The sequence below is a fragment of the Pleurodeles waltl genome, unplaced genomic scaffold (assembly GCF_031143425.1).
Source record: "Pleurodeles waltl isolate 20211129_DDA unplaced genomic scaffold, aPleWal1.hap1.20221129 scaffold_121, whole genome shotgun sequence".
In the NCBI taxonomy this organism is placed as follows: Eukaryota; Metazoa; Chordata; class Amphibia; order Caudata; family Salamandridae; genus Pleurodeles; species Pleurodeles waltl.
In genome coordinates, this window is record NW_027149827.1 from 264836 (window position 1) to 283224 (window position 18389).

General features: G+C 43.0%; 1 protein-coding gene across 1 annotated transcript in view; it reads left to right on the forward strand.

The window, feature by feature from the left end:
* The window catches only part of LOC138273925 (clathrin coat assembly protein AP180-like), a 105749-nt gene that overhangs the window by 51956 nt on the left and 35404 nt on the right, over window positions 1-18389 (forward strand). The window contains exon 2 of the mRNA XM_069218911.1: window positions 5263-5290. Within this exon, the coding sequence (XP_069075012.1) occupies window positions 5263-5290 (28 nt within the window). The remainder of the gene's footprint in view (window positions 1-5262; window positions 5291-18389) is intronic.

Consider the following 18389-nt stretch of genomic DNA (forward strand, 5'->3'; position numbering starts at 1 on the left):
CAAATCAGCAGCATTAAGAAGGAACCACCTTTTTACCCTTCAGAGTGTTTTAGACCCCTGGGAGGTTGACAAAGATAAAGAGAAGCGGCTCAACATCAGAGTGTAAACTGTGCTATAGCTTAGAGGCAGATGATGTCCACATGTTTGCCGCCTGCCCCAAGTTAAAAAGATTCTGGTCAGTGGTGGGTAAGACAATCTCTGACTCCCTGGGTTTCGTAGTTGAAATGACCCCGCCTAATTATGTTCGGGATTCTGACCTTGGACATGGACCCTCTACCCCTTTTCCTTTCTCTAATTTATATTGAAGAATATAAAGGTCATTTTTCTGACCTCTTTTTTTTGCTGGTGTTAGGACTCTAGCATTGGTCAGCAGTGGTAAAGTGCACAAAGTGCTTGTGCTCTTTACCCTAAACATGGTAACATTGGCCCCTACTCAATTTCCGTGCTAAATTTACCTATAAATCCCTAGTAAAGTGCGCTATATGTGCCCAGGGCCTGTAAATTAAATGCTACTAGTGGGCCTGCAGCACTGATTGTGCCACCCACATGAGTAGTCCCTTAACCATGTTTCAGGCCTGCCATTGCAAAGCCTGTGTGTGCAGTTTTACTGCCACCTTGATCTGGGATTTAAATCTCTTTGCCAAGCCGTAAACTCCCATTTTATTACATATAAGTCACCCCTAAGCTAGGCCCACAGGGCAGGGTGCAGTTTATTTAAAAGGCACAACATGTACTTCTAAGATTTACATGTCCTGGTAGTGGAAAAACTCCCAGTATGTTTTTTCACTATTGTAAAGCCTGCTCCTTTGCTAGCTTTGGGAATTCCTTAATATACTTTTAAGCTGTAATTCCTGTAATTCCTGATCAGAAAGGAGTAGCTATGTCATGTTTCATATCTTTGCAATGGTAGTGATAAGTCCTTTTTACTTGCAAAGTCAAATTTACCAGTACTATTTTAGAAATGTCAGTTTTAGAAAGTAGGCATTTCTCTGCTCTTACTGCTCTGTGTCTTAGATCCTGTCTCCAGTCCACGTCTGGTCTGTGCTGGGTGACAGCTCCCTTTGTGCATTCTATCCAGACAGCCATAAACACAGCACACTCAACTGCATCTGCATACTGATGGGTCTTCCTGGGAGGAAGGGTGGAGTTGCTCACACTTAAATAGGTAGTGGCCTGACCTATTACAAAGGAGTGATACACCCACTCCCAACAGATCTGGAAGACCTGGGCTGAAAGAGGAACAGGTGCACTTCAGAACTATCAGGATTTTATTTTCAACGAGATATTTTATTTAAATCAGTAGACAGAGATCATAGACATGAAGGTCTAGTTATGTATGATCTACAATTGTTTATTGTGCTATGCTCCTCCTTCATTGATGGACTGTGCTGGAGTAGGAGAATCATGGGGGAACATTGTGAAATAGGGCTTCTCCTCCCTCAACCACTGTATACTTTATAAAATATGTATCTTAGACCATATTACGTATGCGCTCTGAGTATTGTAGAAGGGACTGTAGATGATTGTGCAGCCCCTTTTGTAATGTGGATGTGCAGTAACAGGTTTTGCACCTAAGGGTTTCAAAGGTTGCTTTCTCTCACGTGTGGGGGCATGATGGCATGTAAATGAGGGAACAAGTTTGCCACTGTGCCCTTGCCATATTACATTATGGTGATTGAGCAAACAAGTCTTTGGGAAAAAAAAAAAGATGAAAATGCATGGCAGTTTCCATGGAGGCTCCATCATGACATACCCAAGGATTCCTTGCAAAAATGTTCTTCAAAAGTATGGTTGTACATAGTGCCAATAAGTCTCCCTTGTCAGCATGTTACTAGTGTAAACTTTATTCATCAATACAATACCATATTCTTTGAGTGTTCTGTAAAGGGAAGTTTACCTTGCAGGATAATTGTGAAGTTTTCCCTCTTGCTAGTAGACATGAAGAGAAGGGTATCACAAACACTATCTTTCAGCCCTTCCCCCACCCCCAAGTTGGCGCCCCAAACCACACAACATGTGACAAAAATAGGCAAGCCATGGGTTATCGGAAGATTGTGGTCTAGTGGCAAGAACTGATGATCGTAGACATAGGTGCCCGAAGTAGGAGTCGGGGTGTGCTGCAGCACCCCCAACATAACCATACTGGAGTTCAGAGTGTGAATGAGGAATAAAGATCCCTTTAAACTATCTTTATATTGTAATGTATTTGCACTGCTTTCAAAGACGGGGGTCAAATGTCTATCTAGGCTGTCTTCTTATAAACTGCTACTTATTCTTTTGAAAGGCACATTATTAGTGTATACTTTACTTTAACGGATTACAAAGTGGGGGATTTTGTAATGTGAACTATGAGACAATCATACTGTGGAAAGGGATTGGGAAAGGAAACTCAGTAGGATCTTATTTTTTCTAACACACAACAGCGCTTAAATACCCATAATTGAAGTGTACAAATATTTCTGAGGCACATTTTGAATTCTGAAGTGTGATTGAAACAGTGATTTTAACAGGATCTACATGTATAAAGCATCTTTACTTTGGTGAAGTGCAAATTATGAATATTTGCTGAAACTCGTTTTACACGCTATCATTTGAGTGCTGTATAGTTTCATCAGTCAAAATTTTGTCTTTGCCAGTTTAGCCGGCATTTCAGTGGAAAATGTGTTGTCTGCAAATTACAATGTGCTACTTGACCATGCTCTAGTAATATGTTTGCAACAGTGTACTCCAAAATGCACCACCTGATAGATACTACATCCTTGCCAGCCTACTGCTAAATAGGGGTGGTTCATTTGCTATGCTTATTCTTTGTGCGAAGCTTGGATTGTTCCCAATCCCCTTGACTTCAGTGATATAACATTGATGGCAGACAGCACCTGAACTCTGAAATTGTTCCAGCACCACTGATTTTGGAAGTGTGCAACCATTTGTAAATGCAGGCCTTCTCACCATGTCGTGATTGTAGCCAAATTACTTAATACCCCCGTTTTTTGAAAAACAGAAAGTGACATGACCTGGTGTCTTATAGAGCTTGATAATGTCCTGACCACATTTGCACGATATAAAACTGAAAAAAATATTAAAATTGTATACTCCTAGAGTAGGATAATGATCCCACATGATGAGAAATTAAGTGCTGCGATTTCTTTAACCAAGCAGAGATTACAATTTTTGCCCTCATGAAGCACTATGGAGAGGTGTTGGTTTCCAATGAAATGATGTTTAGTTTCTTTATCAGAAAGATGAAATCCTGGTTTAGTGCTGCTGTGATTCATGGGCTTGCTAACTCGGTAGTACCTGATGACAACAGTAAATGTACAACTCACTGAGCCATCTCGCATGTGACACCTTTACTTACGTCCTTGCTTAAATATATGAGCACCTTAAAGAGTGAGTACTGCTTTGGTCATTTATATTAATATCTATGGTGGTGACTAAAGGAAAAATGCTAGTTAAATTTACTTTATCATTTATAATAGAAAATATAATAGTCAAACATTCCATTGTGCCACTTGTTCATGTCAAATGAGGCCTACCTCATTTCCAACATGTTTTCTTTACTGTTGGTCCTAGCGTTTTTTTAAAGTGTTTTTTTTGGCTAAAATTCGATGTCCAGTCTCCATCTCTATTTCCTACAACTCATAGCTTGAGTTGGAGTTAGTACCAGTTTAATTTATCAAGGACTTTAGCGCAAAGGAATCTTTGCCAAAATTGATTTGTTCAGCCTCTTAGTAAAAAGTTTATATCTAGATAGTTTCTTCAATAACTATAATAGTAAATGTATTAACATGTTATGTAGTGATACAATAAAAGCGAACGTAAGAGCATGTTGTGGAAATGAATCTGCTCCCTTTATATTATATTCACACACTTCTGTCTGTATTAGAAAGATTTCAGTGCTCAAAATCTCCATGGCTGTCTCATGCTCATGTGTTACTACTGTATGGATGTTGAATCCAATGCTAATGACAAAATATGGATTGGCAGACCTAAATCATCTGTTCATGTAAGCCATCTGTAAACTCCAGCCTCAACACTGAAGCTGCTGTGGGAGTAATGCCAGTGATTAATATACCTTGAAGAGATGGACACCTAAGTACCTTGGAATGACGTTTTCTGTGCATTGCTTTAATAACCTTCCCATGCGCACTCCCACTTTACCCAGCAGCTGTCAGCCTTTTTATACCTTTTATCTTCCATGGCTGTTCGGTTACAGAACTAAGGGAAAGAGTAAACTCTTTCTTTCTAGCGGGGGTTTGTGAAATGGTGGTAGCAATGGTGGGTACAGGGTTGTTTTTGATGTTTACTCTAAAGGTTATGAGGAACATTAGTATTTGTTGAGGAACCTAGGAGTCCAACCAGCAAGGTAACATTCATAAACCGAAGTGGGTAAGCACCCAAAGGGACAGGTCTGTAAGTGGTTTTGTTTCCTCTAATTTTGTTAATAAACACCCTCAATTTCATTTTAAGCCGCTGAACATTCAAACATTGCTTGTCTAGATGGAAAACCAGCGTGTTCTGTCTCCTTTCACCCGTCTAGCCTTTGTCTCGAATCTCAATTAAATTCTATTTACTTTTGACACTTTTTTATTTTTCACAACCGCAAACCAGCCACTGCCTTTTTCTTGAGAATCCTCTTGTCCCACCACCAAATTCTTAAATGACTGAGATCTTGTTTTTTCTATTGTTATTATAAGCCACAATCATAAAAAAGATAACCTTTAAAACTGCGACCATCCTAAGCACCCCACAAAGGTATTTCTCACCGCCAGTATTTCTCTTTCAATCATAACAGACCATCTCTATCAGGGGCCAGCGCCAATTGAGTTATCAAATGTGTAACACCATTTTCCTTGGTTTGCATCTTGCGTGCCAGTCACCTGCTGTGCATTTTTTAGAAGGCAGCTCTCACTAACTTGCAAGTTCCTTTTTCACTTTTTGACAATTTTACTGTGTACACATTTCTTACAAACACAATGCACTTTTAATATGTAAACGTTTAATTGCACATTTTCTTAAATGTCTTGATGTAATTTAGATTTTTTATGCATTTGTTAATATATTTTCACAAGACAATTCATATTCCATTGTACAAATGATTAAGAAAGTTTAATTGTTGAAGTGAAACATTTTTCATTTTCAAAAAATGACCAGCAAATGATATTATATAAAGTTTTTGTGATCTGTAATGTACATGTGAATTTTGACCATGTCTTATGATTTTAGAAGTAATGAAAATGCTATTTTTATCTTTTCCTTTAGATCCAGCGTACCTTCTCCACTGAATAAGGTAATTCTAAGTATTTTTGATTGAAGGCAAAACGCTTTAAAAAATCTGTGATGGATTAATACCTCAAGAAGTAACAAAATGCATGGCAAGTTAGTTTGCTATATACATTTCACTTTATAGGAACACAAATCAATCCTGACAAGACTTTCGTTGTTCAAAAAAAAAAAAAAAAAAAACGATGAGCAGATGGACTGATTTCCCTTTTTGCAGGAGGAAATGCCTATTTTGGGGGCTGTCTTCAAAGGCGGGGTGCCACTTAGGAATTAGTTAATTTTTTTGCTGGTGCACTCCTGTACTTTGGACACTGCACCAAAGATATGTATTAACAGTAGCTGCCACCACAAGATGAGGACTTCCTCATCAAGAAGTTCTCGAAGATCAAGTGGGCCAGACAGTGTTTGCCAATGCTAAACAGCATGGTTAAATTACTTCGAGGACCCAGTGAACGTGTCAGTGTTCAAACCTAGGGTGGAGAATAAGTGCAAAGCAGCCATGGCTGTCCTTTAGGGCGGAAGGGCCACACCCTCCCACATTTTGCCCATCATGAAGAGTGCCTGTCAGGCTGAGCATAGATCAGCCAGACACACTCTTCATGTTCAGCTCAGGCAGCCAGGAGCAAGACATGTGCATTTTACGCAGACTCCTGGCTGCCTGAACTGAACTTTGCTGGGCTGAGGAGGTCACATCTCCTATGGGCGTGACCTCCTCAGCCCAGCAAAGGCGCCTCAAGGCCCTTCTCCTCAGTGACGAGGGGAAGCATCACCCATTGACTTCGACCTGGGCGCTTCAGGTTTAAGCCCTGAAGCGCCCAGGGCGAGTGTCAACCAGTGACACCTTGTCACAGAGTTGGGTGGGGTCAGAAGTCTCACTGACCCCCATCCCACTCTGTGACAAAGTTGGGACTGCTGCCTTCCCTCATTGGCTGACTGTAGAAAGTTGGCTCTGTATATACTATCTCAAAGTGAGAGATAGTGTGCACAGAGTCCAAGGGTTCCCCTTAAAGGTTGATAGTGACAAATTTGATAATTCTAATGCTCTATTTTTGAGGTAGTGTGGTCGAGCAGTAGGCTTATCAGAGGGTAGTGTTAAGCATTTGTTGTACACACACAGCCAATAAATGAGGAACACACACTCAAAGACTTAACTCCAGGACAATAGTTTTTATATAGAAAAATATATTTTCTTAATTTATTTTAGAACCACAAGATTCACGATTTGAAGTAAATACATAAAATGCAAGGTACTCCACACAGGTAAGTAAGGAACTTTGAATGAAAGCACCAGTACACACAGTATAGGTTAAAATGGCAATAAGCTATTTGAAAAGTGGACACTGAAAAAATCAACAGTTCCTGGGTAAGGTAAGTATGTTTAAGTTTCTGAGGTAAGTAAAGCACTTACAAGTTTAGTTTCCTGGGCATAGGCAGCCCACCGTTGGGGATTCAAGGCAACCACAAAGTCACTGCACCAGCAACACAGGGACGGTCAGGTGCAGAGGTCAAAAGAGGGCCCAAAACACATAGGCGCCTATGGAGAACAGGGGTGCTCTGGTTCCGGTCTGCAGGCAGGTAAGTACCTATGTCCTCGTGGAGCAGACCAGGGGGTTTTGTAGAGCACTGGTGGGGGGGACACAAACAGGCACAGAAAACACACCCTCAGCGGCACAGGGGCGGCCGGGTGCAGTGTGCAAAGTTGGCGTCGGGTTTGCTATAGAAAGCAATGGAGGGACCTGGGGGTCACTTAGGCGATGCAGGCAGGGCAAAGAGGGGCTTCTCGGGTCAGCCACTGACTGGGCTAGGAGGAGGGCCACCTGCTGGTCACTCCTGCACTGGAGGTTGGTTCCTTTCGGTCCTGGGGGCTGCGGATGCAGTGCTTGGTCCAGGCGTTGGGCTCTTTGTTACCAGGCAGTCGCGGTCAGGGGGAGCCTCTGGATTGTCTCTGCAGGCGTCGCTGTGGGGTGCAGGGGGGTTGACTCGGGTTACTCACGAGGTCACAGTCACCTGGGAGTCCTCTCTGCAGTGTTGGTTCTCTGACGCTCAAGCCGGGGGCGTCGGGTGCAGCGTGTGAAGTCTCACGCATCCGGCGGGAAGAGTGAGTTCTCTAAAAGTTGCTTCTTTGTTGCAAAGATGTTGTTGGTGAACAGTGCCGCTGTTCTCTGGAGTTTCTTGGTCGTTCAGTTTCAGGGCAGTCCTCTTAGTCCTCAGAGGTCGCTGGTCCCTGTCTGATGCATCGCTGTGCAGGTTCTTTGAGTCTGGAGACAGACCGGTAGGGCTGGGGCCAAGTCAGTTGGTGTCTCCGTCGTCTCTGTAGGGCTTTCAGGTCAGCAGTCCTTCTTCTTTGTGTAGGTTGCAGGAATCTGATTTCATGGGTTCTGGGTTGCCCCTAAATACTGATTTTAGGGGTGTGTTTAGGTCAGGAGGGCAGTAGCCAATGGCTACTGTCCTCAAGGGTGGCTCCACCCTCTTTGTGCCTCCTCCCTGAGGGGAGGGGGGTACATCCCTAATCCTTTTGGGGGAATCATCCAATCTCAAGATGGAGGATTTCTAAAGGCAGGGGGTCACCTCAGCTCAGGTCACCTTAGGGGCTGTCCTGACTGGTGGGTGACTCCTCCTTGTTTTTCTCATTATCCTCTCCTGCCTTGCCGCCAAAAGTGGGGGCAGTGGCCAGAGAGGTGGGCATTTCCACTAGCTCACCGCCAGGTGTTACAGTTCCTGGAGGGGGAGGTGAGAAGCACCTCCACCCAATACAGACTCTGTTCCCAGGCACAGAGTGGCAAAGGCACTCTCCCCTTGTGGCCAGAAACTCGTCTGGTTGTGGCAGGCTGGCTGAAACTGGTCAGCCTAGCACTAGGAGTCGGACTGGTATTCAGGGGGTATCTCTAAAATGTTCTCTGGGTGCATTTTACAATAAATTCCACAATGGAATCAGTGTGCATTTATTGTGCTGAGAAGTTTGATACCAAACTTCCCAGATTTCAGTGTAGCCATAATGGTACTGTGGAGTTCGTGTTTGACACACTCCCAGACCATATACTTTTTATGGCTACCCTGCACTTACAGTGTCTAAGGTTTTGCTTAGACACTGTAGGGGCATAGTGCTCATGCACATATGCTCTCACCTGTGGTATAGTGCACCCTGCTTTAGGGCTGTAAGGCCTCCTAGAGGGGTGACTTACCTATGCGACAGGCAGTGTGAGGTGGGCATGGCACTCTGAGGGGAATGCCATGTTGACTTAGGTTTCCTAAATTTACACACCTTGATCAACATGGCATTGGAAGATCTTAAACATCTGCTGGGGGATTATCAAATGAGATTTTCCTTATAAAATTCATGATCAGCTCCATATGGAGTTTTATGAATGAGACAAAGGGGCTTGAACTTGACCCTTCTCCTCAGAGGCAGCCAATGTAGCTCTTTTAATGTTTTGGAAACAAACACAGACTATAATTTGAGTATCTTTTTTTAAAAGTCTTGCTGCTGCATTCTGAAGGCTTTGCAATTTATTCAGAGTACTCATGGACCCCCAAATAAAGGACATTGCAATAGTCCAGTGTAAACAAAATAAAAGCCATGACCACTGTTTACTTGAGCTCAGATGCAATATAAACCATGATCTTCCTGATCTTATGAGGTAAATAGAAGCAGAAAGACGCTAGTTTGTTTATTTGTGCATTAAGGGACAAACTGGCATCAAACATGATATCCAGATTTTTTTATGGTAGATACTGGAGTCGGAAGGAGGGCCAAAGATTGAGGCTATCAAGCCTGATTCCATGAGGGCGAATTCTTCCCAAACAAAAGTACTCCTATTTTTGTTAAATTAATTATCAAGTTGTTTAAACTCATCAATTGCAAATTAGCCCCCGAACATTTCTGACACCGTAAACTTAAAGCTGTCTCCGTGTCATTAGCAATAGAAACAAAACGCTGTTTATCATTGGCATATGGCATGGGGGAAAAGCCAAAGAAACAAATTAGTTTAGTCAAAGGAGCCACCTAAATATTAAAAAGAGTAGGGCTCAGAGATGAGCCCTGCGGGACTCTGCAGGGAAGGGTAAATGATTTTGACCTAATTTTCCCATAGCTGTAAATTGTTCTCTCTGTGACAGAAAAGAGAGAAGCAGCTCAAAAGGTAGAGCCGACCTATTACAGTTTCTGCTAGCCGTGCTATAAGAGTCTCATGATCGATAGTATCAAAAGCTGCCAACAGATCTATTAAAATAGTGGCTGCCTTCCCACCGCTATCCAGTATATTCCTCACTTGGTTGGTAGCCAAATTGTGCTGTATAGAACACTTGGTTCCCTTCTATCTCCTTCGACAAGGTGACGTTCATATATTTTTGGCATATGAAGGGAAGGACAGGGTAAGACGAGAGATGGGGCGATAGTTCTGCACCTCTTTAGGATCCATGGTGGGCTTTTCCAGCAAAGGGAGGATGCCAGCTTTCTTTCATTCAAGTGGGAAGGATCCTGGCTCCAAAAAGGAGTTAAGTAGCAGTGTAAATGAATAACCAGAACACCGCTTCAACACTCATACTCGACCTCCCACACCGAACAGACATCACATTGCACCTTAGGAACAGAATACCTGAACACCTTTCCCCAACCCACCAGACACCTATTCTTTACCACAGCCTCTTGTGCACACATTTCCTGCATCTGCAAAATCAACACTGGAGGCCACTTATTCTCCTACCTCTCACCCAAGCCATGAAACAACCCCCACTCTATAGATCAGAGCATCCTCCTCAATTCATGAGTTTTGCAAGAAGCAGATGACTTGGCTCTTCGTATAATCACCTTAGTTACAACAAATCTACACACCTGCCCAAGCTCCTGGATACCCTCTTCGGTAATGATTGTGCTATACAATTCATATAATCTAACATGCAGGGCATAGGAGACGAGACACCCTTCTCCTGAGAAGGAGAGCGGGAAAATCAATGCAACTGAAGTCTGAGCTGTGCTGAGCCAGCTGAGCAATGATGTATTGCAAACTCAGTCAGCCTCCCCTAACGGTAGAAGATATGACTGATAACAGTGGAAGGAGGTGCAGTAGATGGCTAAGCAGCCTTATGACACATACAGAAAAGACAATATCAAACACACATATTAGGGTTACCTTAGATGCTGCTAATACTGCATCCAGACAAATTATTACCTGCAACCTTATTTTACTGCCCAGTTTAGTTTATAGTGTCCAGGTTATATTCTGAAGAATTTGTTACGCAATCCAGATTTGTAGAGTGCACTATCCCCAGGGATTGTATCCTGGTGCTGAGCTTTGTGAATCTAGGCACACCTAGGGCACAGTGGGACACCTCATAGAGCTAGATCTTTAGCTTCTTGCAGAATTTAAGAAGTGAGGAGGAGGCTCTTGTGTGTAGCAGCAGGTCGTTACACACTTTGGGAGCAATTTAAGAGAAGGCTCGACTGCCGCACCTGATTTTCCATATGCGTGGGATTTGTGCAAGCAGGAGTTTCGACAAGTGGAGTTTCTGGAAGGTTTATGAAAGCAGACCGATTGTTGAGGTATGCTGAGCCAGTGTTATGTAGTGCCTTAAAAGTGTGTTGTGATGAGTTTGAATTGTACTCATTTATAAATGAGGAGCCAGTGCAGCTCCTTCAGGTGTTTTGTGGTGCAAGTGCAATGTAGGAAATTGAGATTGATTCTGGTCACCAAGCTCTTCAGCTGGCTGGTAAGTTTCTGTTGCTGTTGTTGACAGCACTTTAGTTGTTTCCATTTGATGGTAAACACATCTTTAGGACCCAAGTCGAAACCATGTTGGAAAAAATAAAAAAGGATAAGGCAAAAGCCATGGAGGCATTACAGAACTGGTCTCCAAAGTTGGGCTTTCCTTGAGAACAAACATGAGATACAGCAAAATCTGCAACCTGTTTCCAAAGCCCTTTGTACCAGGCCTAGAAGGCTATAACCTTGTATCGCTGGGTGCTTTCCATCATCACCCAATGCTACTGTATGGAATTCCACACCATGGAATATTTCACCATGCTGCCATAGAATCAGCCAAGACCATCTAGAACTCTCAAGTGCAAATATTAGTTAAAGAAAAAACAGACCCTTTCCCTCTGCATCAGTGAGAATATTGTAACTATTTTCTATACTTTCTAATACATAAGAATGATGGGATATTACAGTTAATCTACAACCACTCAGTCGATACAATCGGAGCACTGCAAGATCACAACTAGCCAACACATCTTTGCATTGTTTTGCATTGGACACTACTCAAAATCCTCTGCCTCAATTATGCCTGCCTCTCTATCTTCACTGAGCTTCCCATCAGCACCTCAGGTTTGTGGTAAGTCGAGTTCATTATTAAGTCACAGTCCTATCCCTTAGTCACAACAGCCCCTCAGGTATTTATCAGAAGTCTGACAGGGGTAACACAGAATCTTCAGTGTAACCATTCATCTCTTTCCATACCTGGGCAACTGGAAGCAGTCTCCTTTCTCCCTACCAAGAGGTATATGCCAAAAAACTCTTACATTTGTCCCCAACATAGGCATTTGTTTTTGGGAACCATCTCAGTAACAGTCACAGGAAAAACCTGCCACAGCAACAAAAGGGTGATAACATTTCAAAGGCTGCATTCTCCTTAACAGATATTGGGCCTGATTCTTACCTTGGCGGTCGGTGGAGAGGCGGCGGTTGGACCGCGAACAGACCGGCGGTCCAAAAAATGGCATTCTGATCGCGGCGGTCACCGCCGCGATCGACCGCTACTTCCCCACTCCGACCGCCACGGCGGTCATGACCGACGGGCTGGAGTTCGCACACTCCGGCCCGGCGGTCGACCCAAGACCGCCAACCGTATCATGACCCTGCTTACCGCCGCGGTTTTTGGCGGTCGGGAACCGCCATGCGAACCATGGCGGTAGGCACTATCGGGGCCAGGGAATTCCTTCCCTGGCACTGATAGGGGTCTCCCCCACCCCCCACTGCCCCCCACGAGTCCTCCCCCCACACCCTCCACCCCCCTGCCACCCCCCAGAGGTGGTACAAACCCCCTGCCCCCCCCCACCCCGACATGCACATACACGCACCCCGACATGCACGCACCCCCAACATGCACGTATGCACACCCCCTACACACACACATACACAACGGGGGCACATACCCGCACACATACATGCCGACATGCGCACCCGCCGAACTACACACATTGCCCAAAGGCACAGCAGCACCCCCCGCCCGCATGCACGCACTCACACACCCCCTCTACACACCCCCATGCACGCACACATCACACAACACCCCCCCCACCCCCTCCCCTCACGGACGATCAACTTACCTTGTGCGTTGGTCCTCCGGGAGGCGACGGGAGCCATAGGGACGTGACCGCCAACAGAAGACCGCCAACAGAAGACCGCCACACAGAAATGTGGGTCGTAATTCTGGGGGCGGTGTTCTGCTGGCGTGGCGGTGGAGGTTGACCAGTCTCCACTTTCCCGCCGACCGCCAGTGTGGCTGCTGGCGGTATTCCGGCGGAACGCTCCCAGCGGTCGGAATACGCGCAGCGGCATACCGCCGCGGTCGGCGGTCTTTGCCGCAGCGGTAACTCGGCGGTCTTGCGAAAAGACCGCCAAGGTCAGAATCAGGCCCATTGTGTTCTCTGACAGTGAGGATAAGAATGATACTTTTGGTGGTGATAGTATTTTGCGTTTTGCTACTCCCAAAAATCCAATTGCATGTGCTCCCTCTTCAAGATGTACTTGCAAGAAAATGGTCATAGGTTACTGAGCAGTGGGAAGATCCATTATTGATGGAGCCTAGCACCAACTGCAGTGGCGGAACAAGAACTTATTACTGGACCTGTTGAACCTTGAGCCTCTGCTACAATTTACCATCAACAGTGACACTTCGCTCAAGGAGTGGGGAGCAACCATCAGTTCACATTACCGTTGCTGATAATTCAGTTGGTGCTGCAAGAATTTGGCAACCTCATTAGCAGAAAATCAGTGCTCATTCCCACTGATAACATTACTACAATGTATGCCATTCAGAAACCTGCGGCCATGCTCTTACCACAGTTGTCCAAGCTAATGCAGACAATTTGGCAATGGGCCATTCTTTATCATGTCCTCTGTCTAGTGGGACACCTCTCTAGAGTGGACAATTATTTTATGTACCTGCTCAGCAGGATGTGTAAACAAAGATACAAATGGGCAGTCAACACCCAAGTGCTTCAACAGTACTTCTAGAGTTGGGATTCCTAGAAGTAGACCTGTTTGCCATGTGCGAGAACATAAAATGCAAAACATTAACTTTAGGTGCTCCCACTAACTACCTAGACCGCAAACTTTTAAGGCTGATGAAATATCTTCACGAGGGAACCTCTGCAAGGGTCAGGTGGACCCAGGAAGGCGATCTTACATCCTCAATTTCTATTGCTAGAGGGGTTAGATAGGTGTGTGTTTTGCCCCCCATCCTGTTTAGCCTCTATATTAATGGTGCAGTAGATCAACTAACTTGGTGCAGTCATGCTTCCAAGCTAACGTGAGTACCTGTTCCAATCCTCATGTTTGCAGACAATACTTTATTGATATCAAGAACTACAATGGGACTCCAGAATGAACTAGATGCATTTACAATGTTTTGCGAGATGAGGGGGCTTGAGATTAATTCAGATCAAATTAAGTTTATGGCCTTAAATCCACATAAGAAATTTAGACGGAACATTAGTATTGGGGGTGTACCTATTGAACAGGTTAGCCAGCTTGATTATCTGGTGATAAGATTATCTGATAATCTCTCATGGTCAACGTAAATCAAGAAGAGTGCTGTTTCCCTTCAGCAGTGGTCAGTGGCGATCAGAAGGAAAATGAAAAATTCTATGGGAGGGCAAATTTTGCCAGCTATTATGGTATATAAAGCTGCTGCAGCGACAGCTGCAACTTATGGTGCCGAACTTTGGGGGTATTGTAACTCTCAGAATTTGACCTTGGTAGAAAATACTTTCTTACGTTCTTGCTTTATTTACCAGCTAGCCCACCACTTATTCCCCTTATATTCGATTTGGCACTTAACCAGATGCACAAAGTAATTGCCTTGAGACCACTCATATAATGGGTGCACCTCTGGTCCTCTGGTTCCTTATCTGAGTCATTAATACTTTACAGTGTGGTATTAATACTGGATACTGGATCAAAATGGAGGAGGTATGGCGATCTCCCCAGACTATAACAAGAGATGTGATCTTGCGTATAAAGCGATGTTATTGGGAGGCGGTTTTGATTGAGGCATGGCTTAGCCAGATATCAGGCAGCAGAACGTACCAATTTTTAAATCACAAATGCTCACCAGCGATTGAGCACTACATGGATAATATACAACTGGCCCAGTCTAAAAGCCTTTTTATTAATTTTAGATGGGGGATCTTGCCACTGAACTCTTTTACTATGGGTTGGAACAAAGCCAGCTATGTGTCTAACTTTCAATATTACTGTCCGATGCAATTCGAGACCCTCGCCCACTTTGTATTCTTCTGCCCAAGTTATTTAACACCTAGGAGGAAGTGGATCATCCCCCTATGCAGGCTTTTTGGTGTAAGGACTCACAGGGAATCACTTTGCATATTGACAAGTGACTCCAGTGAAAAGGTTGTGTTTGCTGTAATCAGATATTTGCAAAGTGCTTGGTCCGAGACATCTAGGGGGTTTTGCACTCGGGTGGTTCATAACCTTTTACCGTGACTGCTGGCTGGAATTGTGCTTTATTGGAGTCTGAGGATGATACCAGACAGTGATGGACTCATCAGAGAAACTGCCTGTGAGGCCCTACCTACTTAGTGATATTATGGACTTTGATTTTAACCATGTTTTATGTATTTGAAATATGCTTTTTATGAACAGTATGCATTTATTTGGTTTGTGTATTGCTTTTATGGCTTTCAGCCGAAATAAAGCTAAATTATTATTATATTATATTGCCATAATCAAGTCTGGAAGTTACAATAGTATGGACAATGGTCTCTAAATGGTATTCTTGGACTAAATGCAAGACTTGAGTTTAGCAATGTAAAGAAAAAAAATGGCCTGACTTTGAGGTTCAAAGAAAGATCAATATCAAATTTGATACCTAAAATTCTTACTGATAAGGTGAGACTGGGGGAGGAAACAAGCTCATCTGGCCACCATCTGCTGGAATCTGGAGCGGACTTTCTCCCTCCCCCCCCAAACAATATTTTTTGTTTTTTCCGAATTTCATTAATTTAATTTGAGACAATTATTGTCCATTTACTCAACCACTTCTTTGAAACACTGCTTGAACAAAGTCAATGCATTCTTGTTGTTCTTCTGAAAAGACAGGCAGAGTTGAGTGTCATCAGCATATGAGATCACTCATAAGCTCCAAGATTCAATGAGGCTAGCCAAAGACACCAAATATAAATTAAAGAGGGTAGGACTCAATAGTTTGCTGTGGGACTCCATAACAAAGCGATTTTGCAATAGATGTAAGTGTCAGAAAGTAAATGCCAGTGTTCTATCTTCAAGGAAAGATTTCAACCAAGCCAAGGCGTGACCTGAACTGAATGAGAGACCACATGAAATGCAGGTAACAGGTTGAGTAGGGCCACCATAGCCCAGAAGTACTAGTCAAGATTGTCTTTAATAAATTCTGTGACATCTAACAGAGCAGATTCAATACTAAAATTCGGACGAAATCTGGATCGAGAGTCATGCATGAGATGGTTGGATTCCAAAAATGGGTTAGTTGCTTGCTGTTAATTATTTTCTCTCGCATCATTTACACAGCTTGCAAAAGTGAAATTAGTCTAAAATCACATGGTGTTTGGGTCAGCTTTTGGCTTTTTTAATATTGGAAGCAGAAGTGCTTGTTTCCAGCTCCTGGCAACCGTAGCCAACTCTAAGGAATTTTTCATTACATTATTTAATATAGGATTGACAGATCTGGATACTAGATTTAAGTTGATAGCGGGGGCATTGGTCAAGAGAGGATCCAGATTTACAGTTGGCAGGTTCTTTAGGTAAATCTTAAGGTAAATCCTCAAGATACAAAGGTGTAAATGTGAATAACAAAGGTCCAGAGGGAGAGCTTGAGGCATAGAGGCTAACAGTTGCACCTTGTCCTGAGAATTGAGCAAATATTGTTTGTTTTCTTATAAAAGAAGTCAGAAAGATTGTCACATAGTTTGGATGAAGGAGTGATTTTATTTTCGAGACAGTGGGAGATAGAAAAGAACCGATAATACTAAAAGGTTACAGGGCATATTAGAAGCGGATGAAATTTGATGTGAGATGTATTCACTGTGTGTCTTGCTTATAGATTTGCAAAACGTCTTTAACATATCCTTATAGTTCAGTTTTGCATCCTCTTCATATGATCTTCTCCATTTTAGCTCTAATAATTCACAAAAACGTTTTTCCTCTTAGGGGAATAGAGTGAAAGACCTCAACCATTCGAATTTTAAAGATTTTGTGCCAGGCTCTTGAGAGTTTTTGTGTCACTTCCTGAAATCTTTGATTTGTCAGTCTAGTAAAGAAACCAAAAATAGGCAGACCAAACAATTTTAAGAGCAGCTTTAAATTGAAAATTGAAAAGGTTGGAAAAAATAAGATCCCAAGTGTGGTCAGCTGTATGAGTAGAGCCAGACTCTAATTATTTTAAATTGACACCTTCTAATAATGCCTTAAATTAATTGGCTGCAGTACAATTCCGATATTTTATATGCAAGCTAAAATTACCTGGTACCATGAATTTAGAATGATAAAGAGATATTGTCCAATTACATTAGCAAACTATTGTAGGGAACCAGTATTGCAGTCTGGAGGTCTATAAATTGGGGCACTTAATAGAGAGAAATATGGAGGCAGTTTCATTGTAAAGATCTGCTCTTCATTATTTCTAATTACACTGATTTATGAAGTAGAATATGTAAAATTAGATCTATTTTACTTACAACAATTTCACCTCCCACTTTGCCCTCCCGGCTTAGGTGTTGTATTAGAAAACAAGGGGTGTTGCTTGCACAATACCTGGTGTAGATGTATCCTTCAACAAGGTTCCAGTTAGGAACATAAAGTCACACTTATCTTCAAGAAGTAAGTTATAGATAGTTAAGGCATGTTTGGGGAAGGATCGATAATTGATGAGAAGTTGAAAAAGAAACAGCCATAGAAGCAGCATAGTTAAATACACTATTATTCAAGGTATTGGTGTTAATTATAGATGTATATGATGTGTGCTGACTAGAAGCATGGGCATCAAGAGTGGATTTACAGGCTGTACGGGTGTACATATGGCCGTCACCAAAATCCAAATTACATTTGATTTGTATATTACAATCATTTCTTCCCTGGAAAAGACCTGAAAAGGGAAGTTCGGCCAGGTCACAGCAGCTTGGCTGGCGCAGAAGGTGATCTGGGCACGGACAGGTGTAGACAGGGTAGCCTTTGGCACCCCATCAGCATGCCCACTGCGCACGTCTGCTGCACGTTTGTGTCATGGTCCTGCTTTTATCCCCAAGAGATTGCTCTGATGTTGAGCAGGCTACAACCACTAGAACACCACTAAAACAAAATGGCACCTCTGTGGTGAAAAGTTCTCAAAATGTGTAAAAGACAAATGTTCCTGCCGAAAATAAAGTTAAAAATGCCATTCACCTCTCCTCCAACCCCTTTTAACAGATTTCCTCGAACAATTAAAAGGTATAAAAACATTTAGCTGTTCAAACATGCAATTACCAGGCAATTCAGCCACTGCACATCTGTGCCATGGCCCTCTTTTAATGCTCAAAAGACCTCTCTGACATTGAGCAGGCTCCAACCACTAGAGCACAATGAAAACAAAATGGCACCTCTGTGGTGGAAGGTTAGGCCAGAAGGCCTGTGAAAACTCATACAAACATTAACTCCCATTGTAGACAGTCACATTCAACTTGATAATGCACAAATTATTCTAAGCTGTAAGTGATTAGCGCTCACCTCATTATGCACACTTGTAATGCAACAGTATTAAGCAATTATATCGCATCTCTACTGACATTTTTTCAAAAAGCCCCTCTTTAGCCTAATCATCCAAGTTTTCTGTGTGGCCTTTAGCAAGCTTTTCTC